The following is a 20,174-nucleotide window of genomic DNA, read 5'->3' on the forward strand; positions in this document are numbered from 1 at the left end:
GGTAAACCTGCTCATTTTAAATGGAGGAACAGCGCTAGAAAGATGCAGTTCAGACATTTTTAGACAGAATCCTGAGATAAACCCTATTTGAGACTAATCATTAACTAATTATTTTGAGGTTTATCTAGTCTTTCTACTTTTTGATTTTATCTAAGCTGGGGCAATGCAAATAGTCAAGTCAGGTTGAAAGGGTTTGTCTTTTGTAATTTTTTTTTATTATTAACATTCATTTTCATACTGAGAGAATACTTAGATGACAATTAAAAACAAATATTACCTAAAATTGGCCTAAAATCCCAATTTTAAAAAAATGGAATATGGACCAAACTTGATACCACATGTAATATACTATCACAGGCTGGAGGAAAAAAAAAAAAAGAAAAAAAAAAAAACCAAAAACTGGTCTACTGTCATGGTATTTGTGTATATGCAGTGTAACACCCTCCCTCAGAGCAATCACTTTTTTGAAATCTGTACTTGTATTGATAAATGCTCAGTCTTGAAGCTATCGCAGGAAAGGGTTAGCAAAAGATTTCCAGAGACAGGTGTAGGGGCAAATGTTTTTGTTACATGGGATTGGATTTAACAAATTGTGGTTTGAGCTAATGAACAAGGATTAAGCCATGCCATCATCTAAGCAAAAGATGCTAGACCAGGCAAAGTTGAAGAATAACAAGAAGGAAACAAAGAAGTTAAAATTGAGGCCTGAGTGTTTCTGAAATGTTCTTATTTCTTCAGCTTCCGGAACCCTTGATTTTGTTTCGGCTTTACAATGAGTTCATTGGACTTGCAAAAGAAAGTCAGAGTGCTAATGAGGAACTGGACGCTAAACAAGCTAGCCCCAAATCAAAGAAAAGACAGTCAATCTGTATTGAACTGAATAGGATCATCATTAAAATTAAAGATCTTCTGAAACAACTGCCTGTACCAAACTATAACACTCTCCAGTACCTTATTGGACACCTTCACAGGTGAGAAAAGACTTTATTTTTCAACATCAGTTTGCATTTAAACTGTTACATGCTGTGTACGAGGAGACTCTTGTACCCTTTTGACAACTGTAAGGAATGTCATGATTTAACTCTAGCCAGTAACTAGCACCACGCAGCCATTCACTCACCCTCCCCCTGCCTCCAGTAGGATAGGGAGAAGAGGGAGGAAGAGAAGAAAAAAAAAAACCCAACAAAAGAAAAAACCCTCATGGGCTGAGATAAAGGCAGTTTACTAGAACAGTAACAGAAGAGAAAATAATAGTATTAAAATATACATAAGGAGTGATGCAATACAGTTGCTCACCACCCAGTGATCAATTACCCAGCCTGGCCCAAGCAGCAATCACGTATTCCTGCCCCCTGTCCAACCCCCGTTTATATACTGAGCATGACGTCTGTGGTATGGAATATTCCTTTGGACAGGTTGTCCTGTCTATGCTTCCTCTCAGTTTCTGTGGGAAGCTGAAAAAGTCCTTGACTTAATATAAGCATTACTTATCAACAACTAAAACAATATGTGTTACTGACATTATAACTGCCAATAAAAATGGGTAATATTGTGCCACAGCTATATTGTTATTTAGAATGAGACAGGTTCTTTTCCTCAACCCCAGAAATATCAAATAGCCACAAATAACGTTAACCAAACAGGACATAAAAACGCCCTGTGTGGAAGGTGCTTAGTCCAAGCCGCTGTTAAATGCGGTCTGCACTGAAGATTCTGCCTGCCTACCAAACTCACCTTCAGTTTTTTATTGTCTCTTAACTGCTTTAGACACAAGACAGTATTGCAATATCTAAAATACTTCTGTAGTAAAACCCTCTTAACTCTTGTGATTTGGGTTTTTTTCCCTCTTTATGCAGGGTCACAGAACAGTCTGATGAAAATAAAATGTCAGCCAGCAACCTGGGCATTATATTTGGTCCAACTCTGATCAGGCCACGTCAAACGGATGCTACAGTTTCTTTGTCATCACTTGTGGATTACCCTTATCAGGCCCGAGTAGTGGAGCTGCTCATAACATACTATGAAAAGATATTTGATGTTTCATTGAAACCACTTCTGAGCACATCTCAGTCTGAAGAAACTGCCATTGCAGTCAGAGTTGCTTTATCAGCAGAAGAGAGGGAGCCACAGCAGCAGAGGAAGTTGTTTGTTGCTGTAAAAGAAGTGAGTGACTTTTCTTGTGCTGCTGCAATGTTACCGGTGCCGTCTTAACTTCTGTGTCAAATGCTGCAGCATTCCAGAGCACGTTTTTATTACATTTCTGTGGTCTTTTTTATTTTTTTGTTAAGGAGCTCTTGACTTCTTATTTACTTTTGCTCTGACTTTTGTTAACAGGGTATTCCAATAGCTCCAAGTGAAAGCAGAGTTTCAGAAACAGCTGCATTGTTCTTGGAATCGAACAATAGCAAGAATACAAAAGAACGAGTAGATACATCTGCAACTGGTTAGTGGGCTTTTATTAAGTCTTGGAGTGGGTGAATAAGCAGTCATGGATGCATTAGATTACAGTGCATGCAGCTCTTCAATTTAGACAGAAGCAAGTGATTAAAACCTGCTTATCAGTGCTTGATATACTATTTATCTTTGTAAGAGGAACAGAAAATTAAATCTTTCTAAAGGCTTTCAGAAACCTCTGTTTATGGAAACAGCTTAAAGCATTTAGTAAGAGAATACAACAGTGTTTTTGTTTCTCCCTCTTTTAAAAAAAAAAAGATAATTATGCTGTGACTGTGGGTTTCTGAAATCCACTGTGATGCTGCAAACCAATATCCAGCAATTAACTTGTTTTGACCATTGTTTTTCCCCAGAATGTGTATCGTTACCCCTCACTGGAACTAAACCAGAAAGCTCTGGAAAGAGTAATTCTCTGACAGAATCATCAGCTGCCAGCATTTTGGATATTAATACTTCTGCTCCAAGAGAGCCAGGTTTGCTAATCTAGTTATAAATCTTCTGTAAGATTTTTTTTTCCTGCTTGCCTGTGCTACTACAGTGGTTTGTTTTAATGTAGGCATGATTTCTTCTACTTTATTTAGGAGGAATTATACATGACCCCTTTTAATTATACTGATTTTCAGCTGGTGTTACCAGTTCAGCCATGTCCTGTACATTAACAGTGCAACATTCTGAAACCTATTAAAACTTAAAATATTCAGGGATGGGAAAGCACCAGACAAAAAAAAAAAAAAGTGCAGTGTCTCTTTGCCCCTTTTTCTTCTTAGTGTCTTCCTTGGTTATATCTGTACAATACATGTTTTACTTCTATTGAAATGCTAACATTTGGTTAGAGTAGGATACTCCTAGTATGTATACAAGATATACCTAAAAACCATTATCCCATTAAAATGACAACTGTCGAGGGGTCATTAATAAAGTTCATACTCTGTTGGCAAAAGTCTTGCTGACTTCTCTTAATATTTGGCACAAAGATGCAGTCATATCTATTTGTGTGTTTCTAGGTGATGCTGTGAGTCCAGCTTCAGAGAGAGACAGTGATTCATTTGTTTGTCTAGGTGAAGACAGCTGTAAAATTAACTTGTTTCCTGCAAAACCTAACCGTCAGATTACCAAAGTTCCATTGCGGGTTCCAAGGACAAAACCAGCTACTCGCCCTGTGAGCCTACCTGTAGACCGAATACTTCCTCCATGTGTTTTGAATGAAAGAAATTCACGAAATGCAGGAGCAGTAAGTCCAGAGAAGCTTGGCAGGAGCCCTACTATTGAAGAAGTTTCAGAGGTGAAGGCACTCCCTGCTGTCAATACCTGCTGCAGACTTCCTTGTTACGACACTCAGATGCTGCGAAAAACTTGGGACAAGCAATATAAACAGTATGATATCACAGCAAGGACAGCAATGATCGTGACTAATGTGCGCCAGGAGAACCGGGCACTTGAGAGTGGAACTGCAGGTGCCTTATCTTCGTCATGCAGCACTGGTAACAATTCAGCTAACACCATTCTTCCTAGTAAGCCATATTCTGTTTCTGTCAGGTCAGGAAGGACAGCAACAGAAGGGAATGGTCCTGATGCCAATCCTCTTGCTGCCTTTAGGGCACCAAGAACATTGCAGCCACCCCCAGGGACATTTTATAAACCACCCTCTAACAAATCAAAAGAAAATGAAGAGGGTTCTTTTGCTAAAGCTTGTGCGCCAGCCAGTGCTAGCCCTGTGCTTCACCAGGATAATACTGTGAAACTGGCTAGGAGCTCTGCACTTCCATCAGGTGATCCTGAACAAAACACAAATGAACAAAAAACTAGCTCAGAGGATATTCACCCTACAGATCTGAAGCCTACTTACCAGAGACTGAGACCAAAAAGGATCCAAGAACTGGAACACAGGGAAGCTCATTTTGTATAGGGCGCAAATTCCTCTTGGACTGTATGCAATTTGTTGATGTTGCCAGTGGAGGCTTCCCTTTGCCCCTTTATCCTTTGCCTTCCCTTGAGAATCCCACTTTTGTGCCATATTGGAGTTATTTTTATATATGCAGCATTTTAAAATTGGGGGGAGGGCTGGGGAATTGTGAAGGAAGTAAGTCAAACTTTTTGTAATTCAGTAGCTTTTCATAAAGATTTAATGCATTCCCAGTCTAGATACAGCTAATGGGTCCATTGAATAAGACACTGATCTTCATTTCATTGTATGGAATGGAGTGCTTATTCATAGAGAAACAACCATTGTATGTAGCAGTGTGAAAGGAGCCGTTTTTCATAATAGATGTTGTAATAAAAATGGGAGGTTTAATGTTCACTGTCTAAGCGTAAACCAAAGCTTGTGCTTTGCTCTGTAAAAGCATTTGTTCAGTTTTCTAATCTGTGCAATTAAAGCTTTGCTCCTGAACAGACTTACATACTGGCCGGCATGGTCCATAATTATGTATCATATGTGTATATTTTAGGCAGACATGGTTATCTGTTGCCAGGTTTCTATGTTGTCACTTTAAGGGGTTTTTTTGTACAGCAAGGATGCACTTACTGAGCTTTACTATTCAGAAGAAGCAATCAGTCCACATCTGGTTTCTTGTATAGCTTAACAAGTGAGGCAAACGTGCACAGCCTGTTTGGTTTGGATGCCCTTCTGGAGAGACTATCAGTTGCAGTGGTGCTGTCTTTCCAGGTGAATGAGAAGGCAGTGATTTGCTTGCTATAGATCAGTTTCACCATTTAACCTGGTGTAACTGAAATGAAGAGCATTGTTTCCAAGTTTCAGTGAGAGAGCTGAAAATAACCAAAAATCTGTATTAGTAGGTGCATCTAATGGTTTTCACATTGTATTAAATGGTTTTTATGTGTACACTGTTATATTTGCTTTAAAATATATTAACTTGTTAACATTTCATGACTCTATGGCTTCTATATCTGAATTTCTTCTAACTTATTAAAATACAAACATTTGGCCTTTGCAATAGTATAGTATTCTGCGGCATCTGTCTTCTGGGGACGGGGGGGCGGCATGCTCACCTTAATGAGATTACAATTAGCTTGACTCTTTCTCACATACTATAGAGTACAGTTATCTTAGTATGGTACTTTCTACTGATGTAAGAACCAACAGGACTCTCAGAGGACAGGAAAAGCAAAGAATCACGTTTCTGGTTTTGCAGCATAAAATATACTGGACTTTCCTACTCTATTCCCTTTGCCCTTCTTCCCAGACTATCCCAAATAAAATCCCATACTGCTTTCAGTGGACGTAATCTGATTTTAGTTTCCACAACAAACGCACAATGCTGAACTTCTGATTCCTTGTCACGCTTTCACAGGAGCGGGGATTGCACTCTTGGCAAAGGCTGTCCTACCACCGGCTGGTTCTGGCCATGCCAGGAGCCATTTCTTTGGGGAGCTGCCTCATACTGCAGAAGAACTGAAAATGGCAGATGCTGGTATCTGCCCAGACTGGTGTTGTGACTTGCATAATAAAATAAAAGGAGGGATAAAGGCTTCTTGACAAAGATGGGAGTTTGTTCCACTTTGAGAATGGAGGCAGGGAGGGCAGAACCCCACACAACTGGTTAATGAGCAGCAATAGCATTAGAGAAACATTACCGGCATTGTAGCAGAACCTTGTAGCACAGCTGTGAAAGGATGGTGGAGATCAGTGTAGATTAGGGCCACAAGATGGCAAATTAGTTTGTGAACTACCATTAAATCTATTGTCTCACTATATTTTTAAATGTTTCAGTATATGTCTAGCACTGAATATGCTAATGGCTTAAGAAATTGTAATATAAACTGTTTGTCTAGTTGGATGGAGGGTCCCCAGTATACCCCAGTGCAGGCTGCTGAGATGGAGAATTGTGGTAGCCTGTAATACTAATCTGTGAGAGCTGATGAGCGTTTCTTAACCAAGTCATAATGCCAGTTACTACTGGTTGTTACCATATTGCTTTTTATGTACCATCTGCTTCCGTGTTTTGCTAGTGTGAGAGGTTTCCACTGTTTTAAATGTGCTTCGGGTCTGTTTGATGTTTCTGATAGCCTGCGTGCCTCTGTGTGTGGATGAGTAGGCATCTTCTAAAACCACGTTATTCTATGAAAAAATCATCACTTCCAAAAGATGAATTATGCATGTCCCTGCTTTATAACGTCTTTGACTCTTTATGCAATACAAGTGAAGGAGCGAGTGCACTTTTGAAATGAAAACCTTTGGAGCTTATTTAAATGAATTGTGACCCTGCTACTACCCGCTGTGGTGACACCCCAGGAGGGGCGGTGGTAAGAGGGCCCGGAGGGTTCTTCCAGAACTGTCCCGACAGATCAGAGGGCAGGGCAGCCTGCGGGGACCTGGGAGGCAGTGGCTTAAGGGCCACCGTGTGACTTTTTAATTTGTAAATTCTTGTAAATGTTTGCACTTTGACGCCGAGGCTGTGTTTTGTTCTGAGCGGTACGGTGAGGCCTTCCCCTCCCTGTGAGGAAGCGCCTCAGCAGGCCCCGGGAAGCGGCAGGGACGTGACCACCGCGGCAGCCCGGCCTTAGGCCTGCGGTAAAAGACTGGCTTTCTTTTTGACTGGAAATGTTACTAATGGCCCCTATTGTTTCTTTCGGTTCTGATGCAGATTTCCTCAGGTCTTGTGTTCGAAATTGCTTCACCCCGACGGAATGGCAGTAATCCCATCCACCTGCCCCAGGTGACAGGGCTGTGGGTCAAACCAAGTGCCAGTGCCCTGCGGCTTGCCCTCTGGGGAGGAAACCTTTCTGTCACATTTGCTTGCTTGTGAGGTCGTAAGGCACTGCCTCATCCCTCTTAAAGCTTTGGCAGAGTACTGACTGCCTTAAGTCCCTGACCTAATTAGTCATGACAGCTGTTTGTTTAGCAGGGCCCCTAATGCTACCAGAAGTACCTTTCTGAGACCATCTTTTCAAATACAGGGTTTGTTCTGATCTGAAGAAATACCTTCAGAAATCAGCCTTCTAGTACAGACTTTATTGCGCTTGTGCTGGTCATATTGGATATTTGGAAGGATTTTTATTCAGGAGCCCTTAAACTTGCAGATGGAGCTGTTCTGTGTCAAGCAGGGGATTAAAACAATCTCCTTACAACTGAGCAGTGTTATTCTGCAAGCGCTAACTGCATCTAAGATGTGTGTTCCTTTGCAGCCAAGCTGAACATTCCTCCAGAAACCTTTCTCTTTCCCGTAGCACAGCAGTACTCACACATGAGGTAAGCTTTTGTGGTAAGTTTTCAATTTTTTTATTGCTTCTATTTAAGAAGTCCTTGTTTTGCTTGCAAATCCATTAATTCTTTAGCTTCTGTAGTGTAGCAGAGGCCTTAATTGAGTTCATCTGCAAGCTCACTTGAAATGCTCTGCGAAGGCACTTTGCATCTGCTAACATTGGTAACTTAGTTCAAAGCGTGTTTATACTTCTTAAGTGACTCCTCTGCGTACCACTGTGGTTCACAGTACGGGGTGGTCCCAGAGCACACAAACTTAATTCTCTTTGGATGAGACTAAACTGGAACATGTGCTTCAGCAGTGTACCTGATGTGCTGCAGCTGCTAATGCATATTCAGTCCATGGGGCCGGACTGGAGGTCATCCAAAGTAACCCCCAGACAGGTAGTGTGTGTGTGCTGTGTCCTCAGCACTTGCTGTCTGACTATAAATCTGCTCTTACTGGGCCATCCCAATGGCCCAGTACACACAATGTCAACGTACACACGAACATAATATGTTGGGAGAATGGGACAAGCAGTTTCAACTTTCCACTAGCAAACTTTGGAGGGGGGAGGATATCTGATATTTACAAACAACGCTATTTTATATAAACATGTCAACATGGAAACAAGTTTCACAGAAGGATGCTTTGGAGACAAGCCTTTCTGAATGAAATGTTCTATCTGCATGCCCATTTATCTTTGTAGAGGAAGGGGAGTTCTGTTTCTAATTCAGAGATGCGTGGGATCCTTGAAAAGTGCTTTAACTCGCAGGTAGAAGAAAAAGCTATCCTAAATCTTCCAAAATGTAACATGTTTGAGGAAGGTGGACACTAGGAAAATCCTCACTCCTCAACCCTTCCACTGCTGGATGACAGAAGAGAGTGTCTGTGTGAAGTAAACTGGATTATGCCAGAAGTAGTCAAGCCATCTGAGCTTGTACTTCATGTGTTTTGTACTTATTTAACTGCAGATTGGGGTGATAAGCACACTGCTAGGTTTGCACAGGATCTGTTTAAGATGCCACATTTCCCTGTGTTTGACGCATGGAGGAGTCTGATTCTGATTTTCTTTGATTCTGTAAGTACACCTTTCAAATGGAATTTCACTGGACCTTGTCTTATTCTCTCTGATTTATCAGCACTCCCCTTGAACCATTGTATCAGCAACCTTTGTGAATAATACAGCTTCTACAAGTTTCTGTGCACTCATTTCTTTGCAGCTTGTTCTTTGCCATCTGTGCAAGTAGTGCAACTAGTTTCCTCACTTTCAGTCTCCTTTTATTTTTTTACTAGCAGCCATATCCAAGAAATAGCATTTGACCCCAGCTTGCCAGAACTTACCATTCTCGTCTTTGAGGTCCCTCCATATCTATTTCATGGAAGGAGGCCTCTGGAACACATTAGGAGAAGCATTAAAAGCCTTTAGCTTGGGTTTTCCCAGCTGTTTAAGATAGCTGGGTGCAAAACGTACCTTAACTCAGAAAACCCCATATGTGTATGTGTAATCGTCTCTACACAAACGCTTAAGTATATCTGTTTATCTATATAAGATACATACGCACACTCCTACAGTCTGGCTGGGCGAAATTCTGTTATCATTAGTTGTGTTAGCTTTCTAGTGAGGCTGTGTCTAGGGACGTGCTCTTCTACAGGTGTAAGAAAGAACATCTCACCAGTTAAGAAATTGTCTGGATGTTGGAAAGCATTATTCCTGAAAATTAGAAGTGTTGGCCCATGAGCACACCCAGTACACGAGTGTGCATATTTTTAAAGCTATCTTTTCAGGTAATTTTTAAATTCTATTAATTTTAGAGAAATCTTTGCTTGTGTTGCTGGAGAGTTTAGCAGGGATGTTTTTATAATTTGCCGGACAAACAGCATTTAACCAGATTTAACTTTGTAGTCAAAAGTCAGAATAAGAATAAGCCTGGAAATAAGAAAACTAATAAAATGCTGATATTTAAAACAGCTGTTAAAACTATGGCATATGTAGGTGAGGGGATAACAGAAGACACATACTCTATGACCCTGTGTATTGCATGTAGGTGTTCATGACGTACATCACAGGGAACTTCTATGTTATCAGATGTCTATTGTAGGCATAATGCAAGAACTATCATTAAATCTTCCAGCAATAACTATCATCAAATTTCCACTCATTGGTTTCATTGTGTTCTGATACATAAATGGAATGTCTCCTTTTTTGCTGCTGTTGGCAATAAACTACAGATCATTAGGAAATCCCTAAGTGATGGTGACAACTGCAGGTAGAGCTACTGGAGAGATTTTGCAGTACACTCCATAAACTGAGCTGTATTTTCCCCTCCCATGTGAACTGATGGGCCCCACGTAAGCTTTCTCTGTTTACTTTCAAAGATCCCACTCTTTACAAAGCAAAAATGGGTCACAGGCACAGCTGATGTAGTTGAACACAGAAGACAAATATATCCTACCATCATCCAATTGTGATGTAAAAAATCTAATTAGGAGAGATTAGTTTAATCTGTTAGAGCTGTACATCTGGGCAGCAAAAAAAGGATCCATTTTCTTAAAATAACTTGACTTAGAATCTCAGGGTTAAAATGTTTGTTTGCTGAATAAAACTATTAAATTCACTGATTGCCTCGGATATAGCCGTAGTGCTTAAACACAGTCTACATCCAAGCAGCAGCAGCGCTAGTTTTCTCTGTTTCTCTGCACTGCCGTTAATCAGAGCGGATTTCCCTCTGTGGCTTTATAAAGCCTTTCGTTTCTCTGTTGAGATTGCAGCAGAGTGAGTGTCAGCTATGATATGAACATATGTCCAACAGAAATTAGATCAAAGCCACTTGTAAAAGAGGAGGTTGCCATGTCATCCTTTGTGAAGGAAGCCAGGTTAAAGTCAGTGGTTTAGGTGGCAAATCTGTGCAGAGGCTTGAAGGTCCTGAGATGGCACTGGGAAGGAAGCAGTGTGCCGAGAGCAGTGCTCTGCTGTCAGAACTGCAGTGTGGTCTGGTATAAACCTAACGACTGTTAAATTCAGTGGAACGAAGTTTTGTGGAGGATTCTCAAAGATGTCTCCAAAGCCCTTTGGAGGAGAAAGAAACAGGCAAATACTGCCACATCCTTTATCCTTTTTTTTTTTTTAATAATGAAGGCTGTAGGGGGCTCAACTTCTACTTGGAAGAACAGTCACAGCGAGGCAGTGAGGGAAGCTATGATAATGCTTAGACAGAGCCGTTGCCTGACGTGAGCAGTGGTGGGAGGTTTTGCTGCTTTGCTGTCTTTCAACCCTTACAGGTGAAAATCTATAAAGAATTCAGTGTTCACTCACTGCTTTTTTGCTTCTGGATCTGACCATGCTACTTGGGGGCAATTTATGTTGAAAGTGTGAAATGAGCCATTTAATACTAATAAGTAACTTGATTGAGTAAATATTATTTGAAGTTGGACAGAGCTTGTTGGAAAGGTCTCTGAATGTATCTCTGGAGGTCTGAGTCTGAACACATGTAAGGTCATGCTGTGTTTAGCTTAATGTATTTCTATGTGAGCTTGCAGCTTGCTCGCATTTTAGAATTTCTAGGAAAAAATAAAATCAAAGATCAGATGAGAAGAATGAATTTTTTTTTTTTTTCTTCTGTAGTGGTGTTGTGAAAGTTACTTTTGTGTTTCACTGTCTCTGCTCTTGGAGAGCAATGATCCATGAAGAAATGTACTGAACTACTTATATTTCTGCACACATAGATGTTAAAAGGACAATCTTCCCAGGCCTCTCTCAAGGGAAGCATAGCAACAGCAAGGACGTGAATTTTGTCAAAATCATTTTGTCAAAATCCTCTTCTCCAGTTACTGCAGTTCTGATTTGTCTAGAAAGCCTAGAAGAAATTCCTGGTCTCTAAAACACTGTCTCTAATAGAATAAAAAAACTTGTGCCACCTTCATGAAACAAGTGGAGCAGAGAGAAAGTATTGAAAATCCCATGAACTAAGTTTTGAAGTAGTGGGAAAGACTTCTGTCTTCCCTAAGGCTGTATCAGCAGACATACAGTTGAAAGAATCTGCTGACAAAGTTACCAAGGGTGACACTTGTTTGTCATGATAATATTAAAGAATTTGAGAATTAATTATCACGTTGCACTGTTCTTAACCTGATGGTAATGAGGAAGGCTGTGATACGTCAGTACCACTGGAGCTGAGGCTCCTCAGAAAAAGCAGGAACATACTGTAGGTAACAATTAAATTCAGAAGACAATGGCTTAAAAAAATACTCAGTTAAGAGAAATTCTCTATAACTTTTTATAATAAGGTGTAATTGATATAGCATAAGAAGGGTAAGAGGACCCTTTGCTAACTGCTGTTAGATTTATTAAACAGTGTATTAAAACTAGTGGTAATGACTGATGTAACCAATTAATTATTTCACTTTCTTGTATTCTGTCAACAATATATATATATATGAGTTCTCTTTCTGAATGTATGCAGCAAGTCATTCTTCCATGTTTGAGCATTAACTGCTAGGGAAAAAAAAAAGTAATAAGTGCTGTTTTTTATTTTCTTGAGTTGGGGCTTTGTAAGAGTCTTCCCACACTTCAATAGTATGCTGGTGATAGAACCAAGTTATTTTTGTTGGTCCTTACAGTAAGCCCCCTGGAAAGGAAATCAGTTCCTGCAAAAGGAAAATTAACAAAACACAGATTTTCATATGCCATGGAAGTAAGTCGCATTCCTTGAGCATGTCGTCTTCAGGCAGAAAGCACATGCCATTCTAAATAGTTGCAGTCATAATTTGCATTACCTCCTTAATGAAAAACTGAATGAAAAATTTATAAGTGTGGGGGCTTTTTCTGGTTTTAGGAGGGGGCTAATATCTATGTTAATAAACTTTGCTCTTTTGGAAACAGAACTTCTACTGCCTGTGCTTTTTCTAATGCAGCTGTCTCAAGCCACCACTGATTTTGTGAGCAGGGTGCTGCTTGTAAAGAATGAAGATAGGTCTTCACCATGACTAATCACTCCAGAAGTTCATGTACCTCCTGAGCTGAAGTGGAGTTCTCAACACATTATTGCTAGGTACTGCTTTTATCACGGTCCTACTTCATTATTTTGTTGTAGTGTTTTGGTCTGGTTAAATTAGTACAGCTTGAATCTTAACCACACAATTCTATGTTAGTCTGTCTGAGTAATGCCCAGATAAGAAAGGATATTTCGGGATTGAAAACTGATTATTCTTTATTTATTCTTTGCTGCTGCAGAATCTGAGGCTTATCTGTCCAGTGACTTCTGATTGCATTATTTAAGGGTTTTTTTTCCTATGCTTTTGTCTCGTGTTCACTGGTCTAATTCAGATTTCTGAGCAGTATAAGGTTAATACACTTTTAACGCTCACATCTGTGAAGCTGTTCCGTTTAGGAAAGCAACATTCTTTCCTTTTAGCTCTTAGTGAAGGTTTAGCTCCTAGTGAAGTAGCCTGGGGAAGTATTCTTGTTCATCCTAAAATTAGAGGTGATTCTAAAGCGTGTCTGATGAGCAAAAGAGAATCTTCCTTTAAGTTTTACATGTTGATTGCACTTCATGCATTAATGCCACAACTTAAATAGTTTGGTTTAGGCCAAAAGGAAAAACACTTCTAAATTCTAACTCATTAACCAGAATCTTAATCTTGGAAATCAGTCTAGTAGTCACATTCTTAAAAAGCAATTCCTTTGGCACTTTGTGCATACTAATTAGGTTGTCTGTCATTGAGTTACTCCTCTTATAAGGAATATCTCTCCCCATCACTATCAACAAATGTAACTATCAAGGTTTAATGGAAAAACCTTAAAGGTTAAATAGCAAGCACAACCTGTATAACGTTACTTACTGCCCTTTTTTTCCCCAAGCTTATTTGTTCTGGCTTCTTTACTGCTTATAGTTTTAGTCTCAGAAAAATAGCTAGATTTTCTAGAGCAAATGCTAACAGCCATTTTATCTGGCAATCCTAATCCTGTTTATGGCCTTGCACTACAAATTTTCTTGCTAATAGTAGTGAAAGTTACAGGGTGGCGCGGGTATATTATACATAGCGAGAGATGTAGAAACACGAGCTAAGACTCTGTGTGCTATTAGGGAATCTCTCATTGAGATAGGAACTCTTAATAGTGGATGGGTCAGTAAAGAGCCAGGAGGAAGAGGAGAGGCCAGGCCATTGGCAGACTACAGATTTTATGGCCTTGACACGAAGGCTTGAATTTCCTTTCATAGCTGTTGCAGAAAGATTGCAGTGTCCGTCTGGGGTTTAGAGGAAGGCAAGAGGAGATGGAACAAAACTGGCTCTTCCTCATTTGTTCAGCTGCAGGATTCATTCTTCAGTATGGCAGCAGGTTGGAGAGCCCTAGGTTATGCAGGAGTGTCAGAAAGCTGTCTGACTGCCATAGTTGGCAACTCTGTGGAAAAAAACCTTGCTGGAACCTCCTGAGGAGCAGCAGGCATGCCACGTGAATGGCAGCTGCAAGTTGGTGACTGCTGGGAGCTGCCTGCAACCAAATACAGGACAGCTTTCCACATAAGAATGTTCTTATGAGCTATCAGCCTGTTTACTTGCAGAACCTGCTGCCACTAGTCGACCTGCAAAAGTATTGTCTTTTCTTGATGATGCTCAGCCAATTTTTTTCCTGGATTCTAAACACTTTCAACAGCTAATTGCCCAGAAGTGCCCTGCATTGGGTTAATGTCTGAATGAGAACTAGATGTGCTTCTTTTCAATTAGTGAAGGAGAACATTTTTTTAATATTAGCGTCTAAATTTAACCTTTTCTGTCTCCTGAGTACACTTAGTAATCAAGTAATCAATCTAGATTGGTTTCCTAGCATCAGCTCTGTGAAAAAGAAATGTCAGTGTTCTGACACTTATGCTTGCAAAATTGGCCTCTATTACTACATGGTTGGCTAACTTTTTGCACAAATAAAGTGACAAACTCTGGAAAGACTAGCATTTAGCCAATTTCATACAGAATGTATTCAGTTCTTTGGTCTCAATGTCAAGACTTCAGTACTGTTCCCTCCTGTAACGGGTTGAAATAGGCTTCAGATCCCATCAGTGTGAAGCTAGATCTCTGTCCACCTCCTGCCTGGTTGAGGTCTAAGTTCCTTTTCAGTTCATTAAATGTGGACCTGAGATGATTTTCTGAAATAGTGAAATAATTATTACTGATTTCTATCTAATGCTTTTACCTAATGCTTTGTTGACAGTTAGGCCAAAATATTCTGACGTTTTACAAACCTTGTCTCTTAAAATCAGACAAAATCTCCTCCACTTAACAGATTTTCCAGAAACAAAATTCTAGAAGAATAGTGGCAACAGAGACTCAACAAATCATCTAATCCATGAGCAGTTTTACCTGTGTAAGTCTTGATACAGGTTTGAGTAATCTCCAGCAATGGAGGCCCCACAGCCCTCCCATGCAATCAGTTCTACTACTTCACTATTCTTATCATTAGAAAGTGCTTTCCAATATCTATCTCCCATTTCCTTTTCCACACTTTCCCAGTTACTAACCATCCATGAAGAAACTACTCTTCAATCATTTAAGTCCCATAAGGTAGCTATAAAGTATGAAGTTGATATAGGTAGCAAAATAAAATTATTTGCTTATTTTTTATCAGGTCCCTGTATCTGGTATTTAGATTTATATGTCAAATTCTCCTTTTCCTTTTGAAGGTAAAAATTCATGATGATTAAAATGAGTCATGAACCTAGAAAATAGAGCATACAATGGCTTAAATTCTGTTGTATCCCTACTAAAATGTAGTGGGAGTTGCTGAATTTAAAAGCATAAAAATATTAGATCCTGTATTTTTTTAATAAAATGGCAAAAAAGTGGATTTGCCTTTACAAAATCCATTCCAGCCTGTGTTAATCAATATACATTTATAGTGTCTGAATGGAAAACAGTTTTATATAAACTAATGTCCAGTTGTATCTTTTCTTGGAAAAAAAATTTTGAAAGCACAGATTTAATCTGATAAATGATGCAACGATTAACTGCTTTCATTACTTGCAAGTCCAAGTTAATAGCTGGATTCCATGTTAATGACTTTTTTCTTCATTCGAAAGAGATGCTTTTCCTCTCTATTGCATTTTGGCACCGATAAATGTGTCACAGGAAACAGCCTCCAAACAAAGGAAAACTACGATTTTTCATGTATGATAGCGTATCGAGTGCAAAATTAAATGGTGCAGACAATGAAAGGAACAGATCCCTATGATAACATAATCTTAAAATAAGAACAGAAAGTTGTTATTTTGCTTTGAGGTCTGTTTCAGCTGTCAGCTGAGAAATGGCAATGCATCTTTTGCCACAGGTTAACCAGAAGTGTTGATGCATAAGAAATGAGCTTCTCTAGGCAAGTCAGACTTCTACTCTGGAAGAACTGGATCCTCCGGAAAAGACAAAAGGTAAAGTACTAGTCTTTGGATTTCAGCTTTTGACCATGCACTCCGCTGGATGAAGTGAGCAGTACGCTTATTAGCATGTAAAAATCACAAATTCCTCAAAGAACGAAATGTGGTCTGTGTATGGGCCTGCTGTCTGGGATTTTGTCTGGTGTGGTTTGCAAAACTACTCTTTACAGACTAAACATAGAATACTTGTATTGGGGTTTTCTTTGACAAATAGTATTGTGTACCGGGAGAAGAGTTTTGAGTAGTAATATTTTTGTATTTTCACATAAAAAGATCTTGTGTTAGAAAACATCATGGGCACTATTCAGCTCAGGGAGGTTTGATTCCTAATTTTGGATTTGCTCCTCACACCCAGCTGCTCTTAGATGTGAATCCAGTTACGGCCCTAAAGTTCACACAGATTTTATCTTTTTTAATATGGCTGAATGCCATTAACTAAAGTGAAAATCAGAGGAGTATTTTAAATCCTTTCAAATCCTCTTGGATCTTATGATACTTTGTCTTAGAGCAAATTTATGTATTACTTTCCAGATTTTTTGTCATTGGTTGTTTTTTATTCTTCTTAAAGCCAAATTTTCTTAGAGTCAAACCAAACCTCAAACTAGGGTCTTGGTAACCTGATGGCAACTACTTCTGTCCAGCAAAGGAAGTCCCTTTGCCTGGTTTCCAGGCAAAGGAAGTCCCTTTGAGGTCCTATAGACTACCTGTTTAAAATTAATTTAAAAGTACATTAGGGCATCTGTGAGGCTGTAACAGTCATGCAAACAATTTTGCCATAAGAAGAGATCAATAGGGTCAAACTTATCCATGGAATGAGTTTAAATGCTTACCTATGCTGACCTGATTTTAGTCATTAGGAATGACTCATGTACTGAAATTTTCAGGATCAATGGATTTCTTGATTTTCTTCATAGACAAATTGAATGTGTCTTCTTTCATAGCTTCCCAGCAGAATTTCTGCCACAGTCTACATTGCTACCAAGAGCTGATGCATTGCCAGCTCATGATTTAATACAGTACGAAAGTCACCAATCCATACTTGAGATAAATTACACCAAATATAAGGACCCCTTTTTGAAGCTGGACTTTGGTTACTGATTGTCAAGGAGCTGTAGTAGTTTGGTTCTCAAATTCAGAAAAAAAGAAAACAAAAAAAAACCAGAAAATCTACATCTTTATGATCTTCAAGTGTGCATACTGAGAGAATTGGAAACCACTGCTTTCTAATTTTTAGCAAGTGGATCTTTATGTGATTCTTCAGTATTTTCAATCTATGAAATACTGTTTTATTTGGGCAAATCTGCCCAGGTATGTGACCCAAAGTGCCTAGTTGGGTTTCAGGAATTCTTGTTTATTTTTTCTTGTTTATTTTTTCTTGTTTGTTTATTTTTTTCCTGTTTGTTTTGTCCTGTAGAATTTTCAAAAATGCTAACTTGCTGTTTCCTGGCGTTGACAGATACCCCCTTCTAGCTTGTAAGCACAGTGATTTAATCTGCAACAGATAAATACTTTCTCCACTATGAAGAGTGAAACATTTTATAACTGAGTCAGTAAAAAAATCATTTCCTTTTCTAAGTATATAAACCTGCCTGCTTATTTGTCCACACAGAGAAACAAGGTAGCCAGAACAAAAATCCATAATGTCAAAAGTAGCTGTAAAATGTGTTTTAGGAAAATCAGCCTGGTTTTTGTTAACCATCATGCAGTGCCATAAATGGAGGCATATCCAATCTTCTACTCAAGTCCATCATTTGGTCTAATCTAATTCACAAGAGGGAAGTCTTCATTACAGAATTAACACTTGATTCACAGTCAATTTAAACTTGTCAGATTTATACGGTCGTATCACTGTGCTTGGTCTGTTACAGCTCCGTCTGGATATTACATTTCTCTGTGCATGTTGCTGGGATTTCTGGCTGTTTGTCTTGTGGTTCTGCATGCTTAAGGCTTGCTCTCTGATCCTTCCTAGTGAGTTCTGAGACACCTGTGTATCCTCAGGAAAAGGATCACAGGAAAGAATCAAAGGGCTAACAGTACTCGGTCCGTCCTCATCACACGACATATTGTGTACCAGCTTGAAAGCAAGCTTCTCTTGTGCTTTAGCCTTCAATCCCTTCCAAAGGAGTTAGCTCAGACAGAAAGGAATTACCGAATGCAAGCCTGAGGATTTTCTGTTTCCTGGGAATGAACGTCTGAGCAATAACCCAGATTAACTCCGCAGCAAAGGTGACAACCAAGGAGTCTCCCCAGATCTCAACCCCTCTGAGTTTATGGGTGTGTAGTGCTTGTCCCAAACATCTTATCAAATGGATGGCAATGGTGTTAGTCAGACCTTCGGCCCCCTGCTGAGAAGGGTCTGTAATGCTGTATTGTGAGCTGTGCACAACAGCTGTCAAGAAGAGCTGTACAGTGGCAGGTTCCCTTCTCTAACAATTGTGTCATCAGCACTTTGCTACTGGTAAGATTTTCTCTGGCTTTAAAAATATCAGGCATGCATAACTTGTGGGGAGGGGTGGGGGCTGTTGTTGTTCTATTTTAAAAAAGAAAGCCTAAGAGAAAAAGTGTGAAATAGGAAATGGTTGCCTGGTGAAAAGCTTCTACCCTTTTGCTGTAAGCATAAGCTGCGTTTAACTAAAGCTATTAAACAAAGTTATAGTGGAAAAGACAGGGTAGTTCCAAAAACCTGTTCTTAATTATGCTGTGGGATATCTTTTGCCCTGCATGGCTCAGTTTGCAAAAAAAACCGTTCACACGTGACCCATCTTGTCTCTGGCTCTGCTGCTGTACACATTATTGTTACGTATTTGGTGCCTGGTCAGGGAGGTGGGAGCAAAGGAAAGGGGCAGGGAGGGCTTTCCTGTGCATGTGCTACAACCCCGGTTCTGGAGAGAGTTTGTCCTGGCTCTTGTAGGGAGGAGAAAAAAAGCGCCACGTGGCTGGACACAAAAATCTCATAGCTGGTCCTCAGAGCACAAAAGCCTGTGTCACAGGATCAAAGGGTTGTAGTTTCAAACCACTGCCAAAATACACAGAGGCAGTAAAGCAAACTGAAACACAGGAGTGGAGGAACAGACTGAAAACCAGGCAGGATGTTGCTCTGTGGTAAAGCAGTGCCCTTGATTTTTCTGTCATGGCTGGGAGCTGGTGACTGTTCTAAGTGCATTGAAAGATCTGGGCAATAAAGTGGCCTTTGATGGAGTCTTCTATGTTATTGAATAAGGTGTTTGATCTTAATGCATACATTTCTACCTGTATTAGAAAATTAATAATGTTGAAATGAATGATGATAAAAAGACGCAAAAGTAAAGATCAAAGAATGTAAATTTATGCTAAAGTCTTTTACCTTTGGGTAAGCACAGTGCACTGGCAATCCTGCTAATGAGCCCAGCATTGCAAAAGCGTGGATTAAAAGAACCCCACACTTTTTCTCTCTTGCATCTAATCCTTTTTCCTGTGTTGTTATAGTCTCATCCACTTTGTATAAAAAATATTTAGACTTACATCTGGTCTGATAGTTTAGTGCTACCTCTCACCTCTTTTTACTTCAGTCAGGATGCTTAAACATTTCTTTGGAAGAGGTGGAGAAGCCTCTGAGTTGACAGTGATGCTTCATGAGGCTCTGATGAAATCTTTGCTATTTCTGGGTGTCCATTCCCAAGTGGTGAAACGGGGAAGGGATAACCATGGGCACATACTGCACTGAGCATTGCTGCTGTGAGAGGGGTCCTCAGTCCTCTAGTCACTTAGTGACTCTATACACGGATCATCTGTAAAATGTATTTTTAATTGATTTTTTCTTTTTTTTTTTCAGCTTCGTTTTTTGGTGGAGCTTGTATGGCCTCTTTCGCTATTTCTTGCCCTTGTCTGGCTGAGGAAAGCTAATCCACTGTATCGCCAACATGAATGTAAGAACATTTAAGATTTTTTTTACCTCTCTGGCTTGTGCTAGGTAATGGCTAGAAGTTCTCAGACAGAGATACTGGGACCTATTTACTGAGTATTATTCTCCAGTAGCAAAAGACAGATTTCTTCAGTAGTTTGGTTATGTATAGCCATACACTGTAAAAATTACCAGTGAAAAGAGGAAAAAAACCAAACA

General features: G+C 39.6%; 2 protein-coding genes across 5 annotated transcripts in view; both read left to right on the plus strand.

The window, feature by feature from the left end:
• ARHGAP29 (Rho GTPase activating protein 29) overlaps nucleotides 1–5,704 on the plus strand; it is a 54,547-nt gene extending 48,843 nt beyond the window's left edge. The window contains exons 20-24 of one of the 4 annotated variants that reach the window (XM_054212455.1): nucleotides 739–971; nucleotides 1,857–2,163; nucleotides 2,335–2,443; nucleotides 2,808–2,927; nucleotides 3,513–5,704. In XM_054212455.1, the coding sequence (XP_054068430.1) occupies nucleotides 739–971; nucleotides 1,857–2,163; nucleotides 2,335–2,443; nucleotides 2,808–2,927; nucleotides 3,513–4,360 (1,617 nt within the window). In that variant the 3' untranslated portion in view covers nucleotides 4,361–5,704. Of the gene's footprint in view, nucleotides 1–738; nucleotides 972–1,856; nucleotides 2,164–2,334; nucleotides 2,444–2,807; nucleotides 2,928–3,458 lie in introns of all 4 variants that reach the window. The other 3 variants (XM_054212454.1, XM_054212453.1, XM_054212456.1) reach the window with 3 other exon arrangements.
• Nucleotides 5,705–16,003: 10,299 nt separating this feature from the next.
• The window catches only part of ABCA4 (ATP binding cassette subfamily A member 4), a 74,108-nt gene continuing 69,937 nt past the window's right edge, over nucleotides 16,004–20,174 (plus strand). The window contains exons 1-2 of the mRNA XM_054212611.1: nucleotides 16,004–16,069; nucleotides 19,887–19,980. Of these exons, the coding sequence (XP_054068586.1) occupies nucleotides 16,004–16,069; nucleotides 19,887–19,980 (160 nt within the window). The remainder of the gene's footprint in view (nucleotides 16,070–19,886; nucleotides 19,981–20,174) is intronic.

The sequence above is a fragment of the Rissa tridactyla genome, chromosome 8 (assembly GCF_028500815.1).
Source record: "Rissa tridactyla isolate bRisTri1 chromosome 8, bRisTri1.patW.cur.20221130, whole genome shotgun sequence".
In the NCBI taxonomy this organism is placed as follows: domain Eukaryota; kingdom Metazoa; phylum Chordata; class Aves; order Charadriiformes; family Laridae; genus Rissa; species Rissa tridactyla.